At 42.4% G+C, this 17,604-nt stretch overlaps 1 protein-coding gene across 1 annotated transcript in view; it reads left to right on the top strand.

Moving 5' to 3' along the window:
* The first annotated feature begins 14,192 nt into the window (after positions 1 to 14,192).
* The window catches only part of LOC105012779 (sodium bicarbonate cotransporter 3), a 67,289-nt gene continuing 63,877 nt past the window's right edge, over positions 14,193 to 17,604 (top strand). The window contains exon 1 of the mRNA XM_010873851.5: positions 14,193 to 14,274. Within this exon, the coding sequence (XP_010872153.1) occupies positions 14,233 to 14,274 (42 nt within the window). The 5' untranslated portion in view covers positions 14,193 to 14,232. The remainder of the gene's footprint in view (positions 14,275 to 17,604) is intronic.

Raw genomic sequence — 17,604 nt, 5'->3', positions numbered from 1 at the left:
AAAAGACCTAAGAAAGGCTAACAAGGTTACAGAATCAATGAGCCAAGAAGGGTTGACATCCTCAGACCAGAACCTGAGGCCGTTTCCTCACCTATCCAGTCACACACTATCACCGCTCTCACTGGTTAAACGGGACCACAGGCAACAACATGTTTCTGGGTCAAAAAAAGTCACCAAAGGACACCACGTTTATGATGATGCTGGTGATTGTTGTTGGAGATGTTTCTTCTTTGTGACATTTCCTCTTTCGATGTGTTGGATTTTATGTCAGCCTATCATGTAAGATGTTTTAATGAAAAGTCAGTTGTCAAGGCAGATGGATCTGTAAAAAGAGAAGAGAAGCATTTCACTGACAACATCTGGCCTAGTGGAACCATGTCAAAGAATTCCTATGAGCCTTTTAGTTTTAGACGAAGATGGTTGATCCCATGTTGCAGCAGGACATGTGCACCGGAGGCAGCATCCACACAGGGAAATACACTTTCAACTGTATGTTTTGGCACAAAGAATTTAAAAAATTATGTATTGAAGAATTGTATTGAGAGTGGACTTTTACATATTTATATATATATTTGTGTTATTTTTTCAATGCTTTTTATTGAATTTATTGACTGGTGATGAAAGGTATAGAGGGGTATTTAACTCTGGTCTCTGGTGGGGAGCCGCATATATGCATAGGGCCCAGAGTGGTACCACTGGACAATGGCTCTGCACAATATTTTTTTTTCCTTTGGCTCTATACTTGGAAAGTTGGATTTAATATCCCCAAATAACTTTAAGGTAAAATATATCATTTCTAAGCGTGAGATTAATTGATTACTGTCATGTTCTGGCATTGCGGCCTTACAGCATAGTGTAAACCAAGTTAATAAAAAATAATAAAATTATAACTTGTTTCCTTAACTGGATGTGGTTGAAACTGGGTAAAGGCCATTGCACATTAAAGCGATTGTAGACCATTGACCACTTGATGCACGGTTTACCTCCAGTTGCTAACTCACCGCATGTTATGTTTTGATGACCAACATTATAACTATACATACAAGGCTAGCATCTAACTCTTAACGTTTTGTCATGTTGAATCTCTAGTTGCTAGATGCCAGCTCTGAGCCAGTCAGAATGTGGGAAAAGGAATTGCTATTAAAAGTCAAAGAGAGCAAGAACAATAGGATGTGCAAAACTGGTCATCTACTGATGATAAGTAGTCAGTGTGAACTTGACAATTTCTAATTGGGATGAGGTGCTAAGTGCTCTCGTGTCTGAGTGCAAACCAAGTGTCTGTTATGTGCCCTAGCCTTAAGGACTGGATCTGGGTTTGAAAGCACACCTGACTGATACAGTATGCGTTTGGCCTTTGTGTGTGTTGTGGTTCAACGTAGGGAGACACGTTTGCATGGAAGAGTGTGAGTATTGGCAGTAAGCCTCAGATGACATGTCTTGATGAATGTCTTGCAAAGTATCCCACCCTGTCCTCCTTGGGCCCTGGGAGTTTTAGCACAGCCAGCCAGGGCCCGCAATCGGTGGCGCATGGCTAATGCTGGATCGAGAGAGAGAGGGTCCCGTGGCTAGGCTGCACTTAGCAGTGCATTGATTTCAAACCCCCCAGTGCTGTTCCCCCGCACCTTGGATAGTTACAGGAACCCGCCCCCCAATCCCCAAACCACATCCCCTATCGGACAGTGCTTCCATTTGGAAGAACCAGACTGGTTGGGGCTCTCCATGTACCCCCCTCCCCCACCTCTCTCAAGGTGGGTGGTCTCATGGGAGCCACCCAGGGTTCATGGGCAGTAAAGGTCCCACAAGACCGCTGACATGGTTTAGTCTGAGGGGGGTTAGAGCCAAGTGGATTCAGTAGGCTGCCGAGTGGAACAGATCTGCGGTCAAAATCAATGCATTGGCACTTTAGAGGAGCGCCTCAGAGAGATTTGGGAATTTCATGTTCCTTATCCCTTTCTCTCAAAGTGCCTTGGAGAGCGTCAACCACTAGAGAAAAACAACATCCTGAGAATCTGTAGGGAAAGAGGAATTCCTCCAGGCTTTTGCACAAAACATGATCTGTTTGATAGTCATGATTGTGGAGGCCCGTGTTACGTTAAACACTTTCAATCCTTTGCATGGTAACTTTAAATCTGTTGGTTATGTTGAGGATATTCGTAAGCCAATCTGGAATATGTTGCTTGTATTCTACACTATCATTTCAATGTTTGGGGTCACTTAGAAAGTTCCTTGTTTTTATAATATTTTGTCCATTAAAATAACATCACATTGATCACCCATACAGTTTAGACATTGTTAATGCTGTAAATGACTGATATACCTGGAAACGGCTGATTTTTAATGGAATGTCTACGTAGGCGTACAGAGGCCCGTTATCAGCAACCATCAGTCCTGTATTCCAATTGCATGTTGTGTTTGCTAATCCAAGTTTATCATTTTAAAATATGTAATCATTAGAAAAGCCTTTTGTAATTATGTTAGCACAGCTGAAAACTGTTGTGCTAATTAAAGAAGTAATAAAACTAGGATATTCCATGCAAGAAATTGTCAAGAAACCAAAGAGCTTGTACAACGCTGTATATTACTTCCTTCACAGAACAGCACAAACTGTCTCTAACCAGAATAGAAAGAGAAGCAGGGGGCACAATTGAGCGAGAGGACAAATACATTAGATTATCTAGTTTGAGAAACAGACGCCTCACTGGTCCTCAACTGGCAGCTTCATTAAATAGTACCTGCAAATCACCAGTCTCAACGTCAACAGTGAAGAGGTGACTGGGATGCTGGCCTTCATGGCAGAGTTGCTAAGAAAAAGCCATATTTCACACCGGCCAATAAAAAGAAAAGATAAATATAGGCAAAAGAATACAGACACTGGACAGAGGAAGATTGGAAAAACATTTATAGACAGACAAATTCTGATTTCAGGTGTTTGGATTATAAATAAGAACATCCATGAAACGCAGACTAAATGAACAGATGCTGGAGGAGTGCTTGATGTCATCTGTCAAGCATGGTGATGGCAATATCTGGAGGTGCTTTGGTGGTGGTAAAATGGGAGATTTGTACAGGGTAAAAGGGATCTTGAAGAAGGAAGGCTATCACTCCATTTTACCACACCATGCGCGTGATTGAAGCCAATTTGCATTTACTACAGGACAATGCCCCAAAGCACAGCCCCAAACTATGCAAGAACTATTTAGGGAAGAAGCAGTCAGCTGGTATTCTGTCTAATGGAGAGGTCAGTACAGTCACCGGATCTCAACCATATTGAACTGTTGTGGGAGCAGCTTGACTGTATGGTACATAAGAAGTGCCCATCAAGCAAATCCAACTTGTGGGATCTGACTAACCTGAATGCACATCTAGAGTTAAGAAGAGTATTATCAAATTTACCTCACATAACAATATTACTGATTAGTTTGTCCCCCTTCCTTCCTTTTACAACAACAGATATTTCTATCATGACAAAATGTCAACTGCAAAGTCAAGATACCTCCCATTTATTTCAAACTGTGAAATCTGGGCCTTTGCTTTCTACTTAGGGGCCATTAGTGCAAAATGTCTCTCTGTCATGCATTGCACAGTAATAGGCCTTGCAATTTGCATCTGCTAGTATGTCCCAGTGCAGGCGGGGTGGCCTAAGCAGATTTCACATACGTGTTATTCTAGATTTGTTTCTCCCATTTTTCAATGTTTTAAGGAAGGCACACGGCGTGTTTCTCTGTGCGATAATGGGCTCCCAGCCTGTTAAGACTCAGGGCACAATTAAGAGGTGCGAGTTTGATCTCCCACCTCACCATTCTATTTCTGCTCTGCCGTGTGATTGTCTTTTGGAGAGATCTCTATTTAAAGGTAGGCTCCCATGAACACTGTTGAAAGGCAGGGTTTGGCTGATTGAACCTTGTTGTGATGTTCGATTGACTATGGGCATGTTATTTTAAAGATGTTGTTGGCATTTGGAAGTTGGAGTGAGATCTGATGCTTTCAAATGTTATGAAAAAGCTTTGTTGGTCAATGGCAAATAGTAGGTCAAGGGATGTTTTCATTTCACTGTAGTTGATCTAGGAAGTTAAATTATTATTTGAAATCTATTTCAATAAAGAAAATAAATGATATATTCCTAGGGGAAATTCAGCATATTTATAGTTTTGAATGTAACCTATACTAAAATACAAATGTAATTTTCCTTTCCATTTATCAATGGGGTCCCTTTTAACTCAAGCACCTGCAAAAATTTGACCATTCTATTCTTAGTATATCTGGTTTTGGGGTTTTGTTGAGTAACCTTATCTACACTTGTTTAGACTATTCCTGATCAGTCCAAAACTTTGTAATATTAGACTGCCACCCGCTGGTTATAATGAGTAAATGCACTTTGTTACCGTTGATGTACAGACTTCATTGACTTGCTTGTTAATTTTTGCCAACTTAGGCAACTCATAGCTAACCTTTGTTAAACCAGCTATAGGTGCTTGCAAACATTTCCTTTTTTTTTTTTATTCCTAGCAAATCAGATTACACACTTCCTCTTTCAATTCTAACTGTGTTGTAAAAAATAATGAAAAACAACCAATTTTTTTTTTAAAATGGCACTTACTTCTCCTTGTCATTGGCATTCACCTGATGATAAAACAAGACATCTGGAAGATAAAAAGCAATAGAATGTTGATTGGGTCGCTAGTTTGTCAGGGCAGGGTACAAGGAACGCAGTGTTAAAAGACAACTAAGGCTTATTTAATTGTATTATTCTTTTTAAAAATTATATTGTACCATAAAAAATTTATATAAGAAATAAAACTGTTTGGGAATCTACTCTTAAAAATTATTCACAATAATTTCACACTGAAAAATATCATTAAACATATACATTTTAGTCAATTAACTTTATTTGTTTTCATGTACAGGAGCTTCGGTGTAGCTTAAAATGCTGTAAATTTGTTCTCAGTAAAGTTATGAGCTAAGTCAGTGAAGGTAAAGACAAGTGTCTGTTTTATTTTTAAACTCATTCATTCATCTCCTTCCGCTTATCCGGGGCCGGGTTGCGGGGGCAGCAGTCTAAGCAGAGATGCCCAGACTTCCCTCTCCCTAGACACTTCCGGGGGGACACCGAGGCGTTCCCAGGCCAGCCGGGAGACATAGGACACGCTGGAGGGACTAGGTCTTCCCCGGGGTCTCCTCCCGGTGGGACGGGCCCGGAACACCTTCCCGGGAAGGCGTTCAGGAGGCATCCGAAACAGATGCCCAAGCCACCTCAGCTGACCCCTCTCGATGTGGAGGAGCAGCGGCTCTATTCTGAGCTCCTCCCGGGTGACCGAGCTTCTCACCCTATCTCTAAGGGATCGCCCAGCCACACTGCGGAGAAATTTCGGTCGGCTGTATCCGGGATCTTGTCCTTTCGGTCATGACCCAAAGCTCATGACCATAGGTGAGAGTAGGAACGTAGATTGACCGGTAAATCTAGAGCTTCGCCTTGTGGCTCAGCTCTTTCTTCACCACGACAGAGCGATACATTGACCGCATTACTGCAGAAGCTGCACCGATCCGTCTGTCAATCTCCCGTTCCATCCTTCCCTCAACCGTGAGCAAGACCCCTAGATACTTAAACTCCTCCATTTGAGGCAAGAACTCTCCACCAACCTGAAGTGGGCAAGCCAAACTTTTCCGACTGAGGACCATGGCCTCGGATTTGGAGGTGCTGATTCTCATCCCCACCGCTTCACACTCGGCTGCAAACCGTACCAGTGCATGCTGAAGGTCCTGGTTAGAAGGGGCCAACATGACAACATCATCCGCAAAGAGCAGAGATGAAATCGTGTGGTCCCCAAACCTGACACCCTCTGGCCCCTGGCTGCGCCTAGAAATTCTGTCCATAAAAATTACGAACAGACCCGGTGACAAAGGGCAGCCCTGCCGGAGTCCAACATGCACCGGGAACAAGTCTGACTTACTGCCGCCAATGCAAACCAAGCTCCTGCTTCGGTTGTACAGGGACCTGACAGCCCTTAGCAAAGGACCCAGGACCCCATACTCCCGAAGCACCCTCCACAGGATGCCGCGAGGGACACAGTCGAATGCCTTCTACAAATCCACAAAACACATGTGGATTGGTTGGGCAAACTCCCATGAACCCTCCATCACCCTGTAGAGGGTATAGAGCTGGTCCAGTGTTCCACGGCACGGACGAAAACCACACTGTTCCTCCTGAATCCGAGGTTCTACTATTGGCCGTATTCTCCTCTCCAGTACCCTGGCATAGACTTTACCAGGGTTGCTAAGAAGTGTGATCCCCCTGTAGTTGGAACACACCCTCCGGTCCCCTTTCTTAAAAAGAGGGACCACCACCCCGGTCTGCCATCCCAGAGGCACTGTCCCCGACTGCCACGCGATGCTGCAGAGGCGTGTCAACCAAGACAGCCCCACAACATCCAGAGACTTGAGGTACTAAGGGCGGATCTCATCCACCCCCGGTGCCTTGCCACCGAGGAGTTTCTTGACTACCTCAGTGACTTCAGACCAGGTGATGGACGAGTCCACCTCTGAGCCCTCAGCCTCTGCTTCCTCAATGGAAGACGTGACGGCGGGATTGAGGAGATCCTTGAAGTACTCCTTCCACCGCCCAACGACATCCCCAGTTGAGGTCAACAGCTGCCCACCTCCACTGTAAACAGCGTTGGAGGTGCCGGATGGTTTGCCAGAATCTCTTCGAGGCCAGTCGATAGTCCTTCTCCATGGCCTCACCGAACTCCTCCCAGGCTCGAGTTTTTGCCTCCACAACCACCCGGGCTGCAGTCCACTTGGCCTGCCGGTACCCGTCAATTGGTGAAGAGTCCATCCTCTCTCAAGGAGTGTTGTTCCAGAGCCCAAGCTGTGCGTAGAGGTAATCCCGACTATCTCTAGTCGGAACCTCTCAACCTCACGCACAATCTCAGGCTCCTTCCCCGCCAGCGAGAACTAGTTTTTTCCACGTCCCTAGAACTAGTTTCCGTGTCCAGGGATCGGGTTGTTGAGGCCCCCGCCTTCGACTGCCGCCTGATCCTCTACGCACCGACCCCTCCTGCAGGTGGTGAGCCCACGGGAAGGCGGCCCAACGTCGCTCCTTCGGGCTGAGCCCGGCCACCAGGCGCTCGCATACGAGCCCCAACCTCGGGCCTGGCTCCAGGGTGGGGCCCCGGCTGCGCCATACCGGGCGACGTCACAGTCCTCAAAATTTTTATCATCATTAAAGGGTTTTTGATTTTTGAACTGAGAAATGTAATTAATCTTTGAAGAGAAACCGTTTAAAAAAAAATCGGAACATAGGCTGGGACTTTGCATGAGGTAAAGCTGGTTTGTTCAGCTTTTTGACAGAGGGCCTCGTACTCATACAATTATTTTCTGACACAATGGGAAATTAATGGATAATTCTCTCATGTGAGAGCATTGCCAGCCCAAACCAACATAATTATTCTCCATTTATATACTCCACTGGAAAATGCAATGATGAACTTCAAACTGAATCCAGCAGATCTTTCTGTACTGATGGACGTTCAGAGTTACTGTAATGATACTTATTAATTTGATTTGATAAAAATTGAGGTGTACTCACTTTTTCCTACATAGTAAATTGTATTTTTATTCACTTAAATAAAAGATTGGAAAGTGTAGTGTTTTTGTTATTTTTTTAATTAGGGCACTTTTGTCTACCAGTAGCATGGAAAATTATCAAATATTTCAGGGGATGTAACCTCACTTTTTCACAGCACTGTGGTTCACTAGTCTCCAACACTGATACTTGCATGATTGAATATGCCTTCTGTATCTGGTTTCACTTGGGAAACTAAAATATTCTCTTGGGCCTATTGTAATTTGATCTAGACACTGGAGAGGTAATTCTCTACCAGGGCCTAAATGAACAATGCACCTCAGTGAGCTTTTGGAAACGTTTGGAAACACTGGTTGCCAACTGCTACAATCCCTTGCTGAATTAAAAAAGGACATGCCATTTTAATTGCCAGTGGCTTATCTACAGTATCATGGGCCCAGTGCAATAACATGTCAAAATGTACTTAAGACCCTGCTTTCATGTAACAGATTCAATAGATTCAAATGTGTCAAAAAGTTGATTCTCACAATGCGGAGTCGCAGGCTGAATGTGCACAGAATTCACATTGTGAACAAATATATAGAAAATTGGTGTACAACATGTATAACCATTTCTGTAAATATCTGGGAAGGCCAGCTGCAGGTGAATCTGAGTCTGTGTGGGTTCCCCTGATGGTAATTGGCTACTGTGTACTTGCACTGCTTGAAATGCCAGATGATACAACCCTGATCAATCCTATTATTTGTACCCTAATTTGATTGAGAGTATAGCCTCCATGAGACCATTACCTTTTTGTTTTTGTGTTCTCTGCAATGTCCTACATGTACAGTGAGGGAAAAAGGTATTTGATCCCCTGCTGAGTTTGTACTTTTGCCCACCGACAAAGAAATGACCAGTCTATATTTTTAATGATTAGTACTTGGTGGCAAAACCCTTGTTGGCAATCACAGAGGTCAGATGTTTCTTGTAGTTGGCCCCCAGGTTTGCACACATCTCAGGAGGGATTTTGTCCCTTTCCTCTTTCCAGATCTTCTCCAAGTCATTAAGGTTTTGAGGCTGACCTTTGGCAACTCGAACCTTCAGCTCCCTTAACAGATTTTCAATCCTTTATTGTCTTGGCAGTGTGTTTTGGGTCATTGCCATGCTGGAATACCCATCCACGACATAATTTATAATGCCCTGGCTCACCCAAGATATGACTGTACATGGCCCCGTCCATCGTCCCTTTGATGCAGTGAAGTTGTCCTGTCCCCTTAGCAGAAAAACACCCCCAAAGCATAATGTTTCCACCTCCAGGTTTGACGGTGGGGAGGGTGTTCTTGGGGTCAATGGCAGCATTCCTCCTCCCCGAAACACAGCTGGATTTTGGTCTCCTCTGACCACAACACATTCACCCAGTTCTCCTCTGAATCATTCAGATGTTCATTGGCAAACTTCAGATGGGCCTGTGCATGTGCTTTCTTGAGCAGGGGGACATTGCGGGTACTGCAGGATTTCAGTCCTTCACGGTGAAGTGTGTTACTAATTGTTTTCTTGGTGGCTATGGTCCCAGCTGCCTTGAGATCATTGACAAGATCCTCCTGTGTAGTTCTGGGCTGATTCCTCACCGTTCTCATGATCATTGCAACTTCAAAAGTGAGATCCTGCATGGAGCCCCAGACCGAGGGAGATTGAAAGTTCTTTTGTGTTTCTTCCATTTGTGATTAATCGCACCAACTGTTGTGACCTTCTCACCAAGCTGCTTGGCGATGGTCTTGTAGCCCATTCCAGCCTTGTGTAGGTCTTGGACAGTTCTTTGGTCTTGGCCATGGTGGAGAGTTTGGAATCTGATTAATGGATTGCTTCTGTGGACAGGTGTGTTTTATACAGGTAACAAGCTGAAATTAGGAGCACTCCCTTAAAGAGTTTGCTCCTAATCTCAGCTCGTTACCTGTATAAAAGACAACTGGGAGCCAGAAATCTTTCTGATTAAGAGGGGATAAAATGCTTATTTCACTCATTAAAATGTAAATCATGCTGTTTTAAAAAATATATATATATATTCTGTCTCTAAATGTTCAAATAAACCTGCCATTAAAATTATAGACTGATAATTTCTTGGTCAGTGGGCAAACGTACAAGATCAGCAGGGGATCAAATACTTTTTTCCCTCACTGTACATTTCATTATGAGAGAAATGTGTCAAAGGCATGTAGATGCACAACTTCCTCTTGACATTTAAATATAATTTTAATTACCGCTGCAATTGGCTTGTGACCAGTTCAGGTGTGGTACATTTCTAGCTTGAAAGCTATCTGTTTGCTTCTGACAAGTAAAAGATTAATTCAAACAATAAATATATACAGTATACTGTATATTGATATGGTTAAAAAAAGTTTTTACCACCCCTTAGCTTCACTTTTACTTCTGATAAAATCATTAAATTAAATGCCAGGTCAACAGTATCCTTTTCTTATCTGTGTTTACACAGGCAGCCCAGTGCTGATATTCTTTTCACCAAAATGTCAGAATTGGGTTGGTTGTGTAAACATACCAGACCAGTGAAATGCCATCAGACTATTGAGGCTGTGGTCATTTTACATTTGCAAACTTAGAGGCTGTTTTTAGGTTAGACAGGTCTGGCATATCATTCCAAAATGTTTGTGTGTGAGAGATTACACCAATAGGCACCCCCTATAGCTTTTTATCTGAAGATTTAATTTAGACTAGATTTGAATGATTTTAGACCTGGTCTGGACATACGAGACATACTTCAACAGGAACTACAGTGTTACTTAAAGGATGAAGGATAAAGGATATTGTCAAAGCCTTAGATAGGAAATTGAGCTGTGTTGCTCTGTTTGTTGATTGGTCAAAGGCTTTTGATACAGTTGATTACTCAATCTTCATTGAGCCTGACCATGGATAGGGGTTTCTGGTTTCAAAGGTACCTCAGTGATTGTACCCATGCTATAGGATTGATAGGATTGAATCTGAATTTCTTGTTATTAACAAAATACTTATAAAAGGTTCAATTTATTTTTTCACTTTATACATACATGCTGAACCTAACTGCTGCACAAGGTTTTGCTGATGAGACAGTGCTATATGTGTAACGTCTGCTCCAAGTGGCACAGCAGCTCTTCTTCATCAATGGTGTAATAACCACCGGCTGGAGACTGATGGCAGCAGCACTTCCAGAGGACACACCTGTTTCCACTCACCATTCATTTCTGTATATATGTGTTGATCTCACACTGCAACCCACGGATTATTGTTTGTCTCTATTGATTGCCATGAGGTGCTGTTGTTTTGTTACTTGAAACCTAACAAGTTATGAACAGGTTTTGAATCGCTATTGTTCATTTTTCGAGAAGGCAGGGCAACAATACAGCCTCGGAGTATGCCCTGTTGATCCGGACAGTGGCGGCATCCAGCGGGTGGAACGAGCCATGTCCGAGGACTGCTTTCCACCAGGGTTTGCGAATGGAGGTCCAGATGGAGCTGACATGCATAAGCAGTTCCATGTCACTGGATGGCTTCATTGGTTCCATGTCACCGGGCAATGGCTATCAATGGGCAGCTCTAGGACCGTGACTGCCTGGTGCGCCATTCCTATCTCCCACCCTCTCAGATGAATCCGGAGCCCGAGCCAGTGGAGCTGGGGAACACCAGGCTCCCCACAGAAGAGAGAGATTGTCAGAGTCTATCCCTGTTCTGTGGGGAGAAGGGGCATTTCCGGAAAGGGGTGCTCCTTGTCCCACAAGTGGAGCAGGAAGGGGTTGAGTACCCAGACAGTGCAGTTTGGTGCCTTATGTTTATTCAACATTGCCAGCCCTTTCTTTTGTCTGATTGTACTGTCTGATTGACTCTGGAGCTGTGGGGTTCTTCATAGACCAGTCCCGGCTTGATTACCCACGTGACTCGCACTATCACGCTCACCATCAATGGCTGCCATCGGGAGAGACTGGAACTACTGGTTATGTCATCGTCCGTACATCCCGTCACCCTGGGTCTTCCGTGGCTCCAACAGCACAACACCACCGTCACATGGAGCAAGCGGAGGATACTGTGATGGTTGACGAGGTGCCGGAAGACCTGCCTGGCCGTCATGTGTGGAGCCATGTCGGTGGAGAGCCCCGAGGGTGCCCTCCCAGCAAACATCCCGCCAGCGTTCAGCATGGTGTCGGGCCTCTGTAAGTACCTTTTCATGCTGTATGGGCTGACCAAAGCACCGTCTGCTCCGTCTGGCACAGCAGCTCCTTTTCCTCTCTGGTGCTCCACCTCACCAGTGTAACTAACCACCGGCTGGTGATTCCCAAGGACACACCTGTCTCCAATCACAATTCATTTCTGTATATACAGCTCTGGAAAAAATTAAGAGACCACTGCACCATTTTCTTTCCTTTTTAAAGAAGTTGAAAAGGAAGGTTTTGAGTGAGTAACAGATGTGTTCAATTTGCAGTGGTCTCTTAATTTAACCCCTTCTGTTCTTCACTGAAAACCTTCCTTTTCAACTTTTTTAGAATGAAAAGGAAAAGGTACAGTGATCTCTTAATTTTTCCCAGAGCAGTATATGTTGATCTCACACTGCAACCCACAGATTATTTTTTGTCTATTGATTGCTGTAAGGTGCTATCGTTTTGTTTCTTGAAACCTAACAAGATATATAAAGTTTTGAATCGCTATCATTTGATTTGTTTTCTTTCCCTTTAGCCTCACCTTTACGCACCAGCTACACTCACACCGTCACAATATGCTGTGGCTAATTCTTTTGCAAATGCTGTGATGCCCTTACTGATCGTAAGTTATAACTAAGTACAGTGGATATAAAAAGTCTACACACCCCAGTTAAAATGCCAGGTTCTTGTGATGTAAAAGAATGAGACAAAGATAAATCATGACAGAACCTTTTCCACCTTTAATGTGACCTATCACATGAACTATTCAATTGAAAAACAAACTGAAATCTTTGAGGGGGAAAAATAAAAAACTCACAGTAACCTGATTGCATAAGTGTGCGCACCCTTAAACTAATACTTTGATTTCATTACAGCACTCAGTCTTTTTGTGTAGGAGTCTATTACCATGGCATATCTTGACGTGGCAATATTTGCCCACTTTTCTTTGCAAAAGCGCTCCACATTTGTCAGATTGCGAGGACATCTCCTGTGCACAGCCCTCTTCAGATCACCCCACAGATGTTCAATTGGATTCAGGTCTGGGCTCTGGCTGGGCCCTTCCAAAACGTTAATCTTCTTCTGGTGAAGCCATGCTTTTGTGAATTTGGATATGTGCTTTGGGTCGTTGTTGTGCTGAAAGGTCAACTTCATCTTCAGCTTCCTAACGGACGCCTGAAGCGTTGGTGCCAAAATTGCCTGGTATTTGGAACTGTTCATAATTCCCTCTACCCTGACTAAGGCCCCGGTTCCAGTTGAAGAAAAACTACCCCAAAGCATGATGCTGCCACCACCATGCTTCATTGTGGGTATGGTGTTCTTTGGGTGATGTGCAGTGTTGTTTTTGCGCCAAACATACCTTTTGGAATTAGGGCCAAAAAGTTCAAAATTTGGTTTGAGGAAAATCTGTATTTTAAAACACACATTGCATTAGTGAAGAACATAAAGATTTAAATTGTTTTCTTTTATAGAAACAAATTATTTTTGCATATAAATGAAATTGTGCAAACAACATTTATGCCCCTGGAAGATTATGGTGATGTGCTCTAAATACCTGCCCCAGCTTCTGTACTGAAAATTCTGGATGCAATGTGGCATTCAGTATTTTCACACATCATTATCTATTTATATGTCAGTTGGCTGGGATGCCCTGACTTCGAAAAAGTTCAGACATTGGTTGATGTTTCTATATAAGGCTGTCAACCAGAAACCTCCTAACCAGCTTAGCATATACAAGTGGTTGGAAAAGCACCAGTTATCAAATATGGTTTCAAGATTGGCTAGTCCTAGAGGCATCACCTGCATTTTCAGAACTGGGTAAAATTAATTTTGAACAATATACTCCAAACACATGGAATGCCATTCAGAATTACCTTAAGCTGAACGTTTTAGTGTCCAGAAGCCAAAAAATGTCTCATGGATGAACCTTCATAGTTAATTGTGAGTTTTTTTAATGCTTGTATTTTAATATTTACATTCTCTGTTTTTTATTCTATTAATGCAGGGCAAAGCTATGAAAAAGACCTGGGTGTCAGTTAATTCCTCAAAGAAAAAATACGTAAAAAAAAACAGATTTGCGGTTGTCACCCATTGACACGAAATATGGAAAACGAATAACTTTTTGGCTTCAGAACATTTGGAGAGGACATGGGAGGAAACTATTGGACCCAGTATCTACCCACATCTACCTGTATAGAAAACACGTATTGAATGGAGTATTAACCTTTCATTACTTAGGTACAATTTTGGGTTCGCTAATTATTTAAGTAATAATAATTTGAAAGAATCATACGGTAACGCCTGGTAGAGTAGCTAATGAGCGTTAATTGGATTTTAATGCCTGTTCTTATGTTTTCTAGTGGGTCGAAAAACCTGTCAATCACAAAGGGTGTCTCCATTCGTTGGCTACTGTAGCGAGACCCGGGCGGGCACTTATTTTATTGTATGTGTCACCGGTAGATCTGCTAAGGAAGGCTAAAGGCGACAGGTGAAATGGAAGAAAAAAGAGAGCAGGGCAAACCACTCCTGAGGACAGTAAGTAGCTTAACGTACTTTTTAATAATGTTATGGTAGACATCATCAGGGCGCCCAAAATTATTTTGCGACCAAATACTGAGATGGAGAAAGATCCTCCGCGCTCCGGGAGGTATAATGGATAGTGAAAGAGATGCTATGTGATCACAGTGTGGTCCGGGCTCTAAACTGGATACGAAAGCTGTTGTTTAGCACGTAGATAATGAGAAAATACTCTTCATTTTTGGATAACTGCACTGTCCCAGCTTTAGGACGTTTTTTGAGATGCTAGCATAATTTATACAAGATGCTCGTGGCGAAGCTTTCTGTTTGTGTACTGTATGCATTTTGTACTTTTTTGACAGTTGAAGTTAGATTCACATGACAGCCTACTATAATGTGTCGTTTGCAAACAAACGGCTCTCGTGATTTGCCGACTTTTTTGTTGTTGCTCAATTTTGGGTGTCCTCATGACGGCCTTCGCAGTCATCAGATCTCAAATCACTTGAACACATATGGGAGAGTTTGGACCGACGTGTTACACAGCGGTCTCTACCACCATCACCAGAACACCAAATGAAGGAATTTCTTTTGGATGAATGGTTTTCCATCAGTAGTTCCAGAGACTTGTAGAATCTATGCCAATGGCGCATTGCAACTCTTCTGGTGGTGGCCAAACACCTTATTGAGACACATTTTGGTTTCTCCTTGAATTTGTCATCTATTTGCATATTTTCGTTGCACAAGATCTAATAATTAATAATTAGGACTAGTTAGATGCAGCCTATTTTTAACACTTTATTTTGGAGATTTGCACTTTTTGATGTTTCTGAAGTGTGTTTATTTCTCCCGGAGTTTAAAGCATCAAAGTTTCAATTTGCCTGCAGCTAGCAGTACGTTGGGGACATGTGTGCCTGAGATTAGTGACTGTAGCTTTCTTGTTGTATGGTTTCATCTTTAGTGTGTAATGTGATGAAGACTCAAAAGGTAAAAATATCTACCCAGTTTATTTCTTCCATCAATAGTGGCTTTGTGTTAGAGAGGTTAAGGTAAACTGATTCTCAAGACAAATCAGGAGACAAATGACTGCTAGGAAGGGACATTTTTAATGACGACTTGTCTTTGTATAATAAGTGAGTTTCTTCTTGACTTAAAGAATCTGTGACTGTTTGTCTGTAAGCAGAGCATTAGATCCACTACTGGTATGAGACTATATCTGGATGCTAGATACATGGCTCCCTCTATGTTGTTCTTGCCTTGCTCTGTCCACTGCCCATCAAAATGGACAGTATTGTCAAACAGCTGACGACAAACCTCACCTGTGCTCAGCAAGTCCAAATGCAACTATTAAGGTTTCTAATAACAGTAACTGTCTCTTCCTGTAAGTGAAACCCAAATATTACTCTTATTTTACCAAGTTGACTGATGACAAATTCTCCTTTACAGCAATAAACTCGGGACCAGTTAGTGTTAACCTCCTTAATCGAGGACAAAACAACACATTTTTCACCTTTTATGTTTGGGTATATGATCTACCAACCTTTCGGATACTGGTCAGATACTCTAACCGCTAGGCAACCAAATCCCCTATGTGAACATAACTTCCATTCATACACAGGATAAACAGTACATTCCATTGTGGGATCACTTTCCCTAGTAAATTATAGCTTATGGATATACAGGACACAGATCCCCTTTCACTTAATCGGTGGATATGCTCCTACAGGCTTTTTATATAGTGGGCAGCTATGGAAAGAAATATCTTTAATCAGAACCCAGACTATTTTTCTAATTGCATAATTTATTTCTTAAATGGATTGAAGAACAGTTATTTTCTGTTAGAAAATGCAATTCAATCATCATATTGTTTTAAAGTAGTCATTCTTATAGGGTGTGTCATCAAAAAATCCCATTCACAGTAACTATTTGTTTGCCACAATAAAAAAAGTTATACAAAGCAAAGTTAACTTAAGATATCAAATGGGTATAAGCGTCTAAAATAGTTTTAGTATAACAGGTCCACTAATCTGGGAACTCTTTCCATATCCCCTTTCCCTTATTCGCTGCATACATGGACCCCCCCCCCCCATATAGGGTATAACTCTTGCTTTTATCTGGCCTTTAACTCTTGTCTGTTCATAATGTGTTGAGCTTTTACCAGCACCTGCGTTCTACCTTAGCCCTACCACGGTTGTCATGGAATTGTACCTCAGGTGCCATCAGAATGGTGCCAAAAGGCTTTGTATCCTGCTGTCTTCCCCCACTAAGATCACATAGGTTCTTAGTTCAATAGGTTTAGGCTTCCTGCTCTATTCTATTCAAAGCCCTGTAGAAGGGTTGGCAATATAAAGTGGTTTCCTGGAGAAGCCTCCCTCTTACTCTATACATTTTATACTGTACACAAAACACAACGGTGCTTCTGATTTATATTAGGGCTAGTTTAGGATTGAAGCAAAGCACCTTACTGTTGGATAAGACTGTAAGCTTGTAAGTGCTTCTTTTCTTCTTTCTTAGTTGTGAAAGGATCACAACTAAGAATGTGAAAATAATACCTTTTTTGTATGCTTTCTTTACACTCACCATTCACTCACTTAAAATTTAATTATTTTCCACTTAATTAAATTACAATCATGAGAACTTGATTGAGGTCTTAGTACATTGAGCTTACTGCTTAGCCTTTGCAGAATTTGTGGCAGCGAATGGTAAAGGTAGGACAATGGAAAAATAGGAGAATTGGTCCAATGAAAATATGCTTTGTACTATGTAGCTTTTGGTAAATAATGGTGCTTGGTATTCCTCTGTTGTAGGTTCAATTCCCACAGGGGGCAAGTACAAACAAGTATGTAAAATGTATACACACAACAATTAGTTGCTCTGGATGAGAGCATCTTCTAAATTATTCAAATGTAAATCTAATGCTTGGATGTTGTGGACCTACTCCCCACTGTCAAGTTGCATTGTCTAATCTGATTTATTGGGTGTCTTCTGCAGTATATCAACTTGTCAGGAAAAGCAGCATGTTCAATTAAAGGACAGTCTGAAAGCAATTTGTGTCCTAGTGGTTAGTGGGTTAACTTTGCTGGTTCATGTTGAGTTAATTGTGTGGTTGTAAGAATTCAGAGCACAGCCTTATAGGATTCTGTGCACTAGGGCCTGTCTAGGGCATGTCTGAATGGTGAAACTGGAGTGAGACAATAGACTCTCTGTTTTACAGAATCTATTAGACTGCAACCTTTACTGCTCTGGATCAGGTGGCGAGAGGAGACTGGTTTGTGTGGGAGGGTGTGCAGAAATATCCCCCAACTCACTTATACCAGCTCCACCCCCGCCAAAAAGGTCATCTGATTTTTG

Source organism: Esox lucius, chromosome 10 (genome assembly GCF_011004845.1).
Source record: "Esox lucius isolate fEsoLuc1 chromosome 10, fEsoLuc1.pri, whole genome shotgun sequence".
In the NCBI taxonomy this organism is placed as follows: domain Eukaryota; kingdom Metazoa; phylum Chordata; class Actinopteri; order Esociformes; family Esocidae; genus Esox; species Esox lucius.
This window is presented reverse-complemented; position numbering and strand designations above follow the sequence as displayed.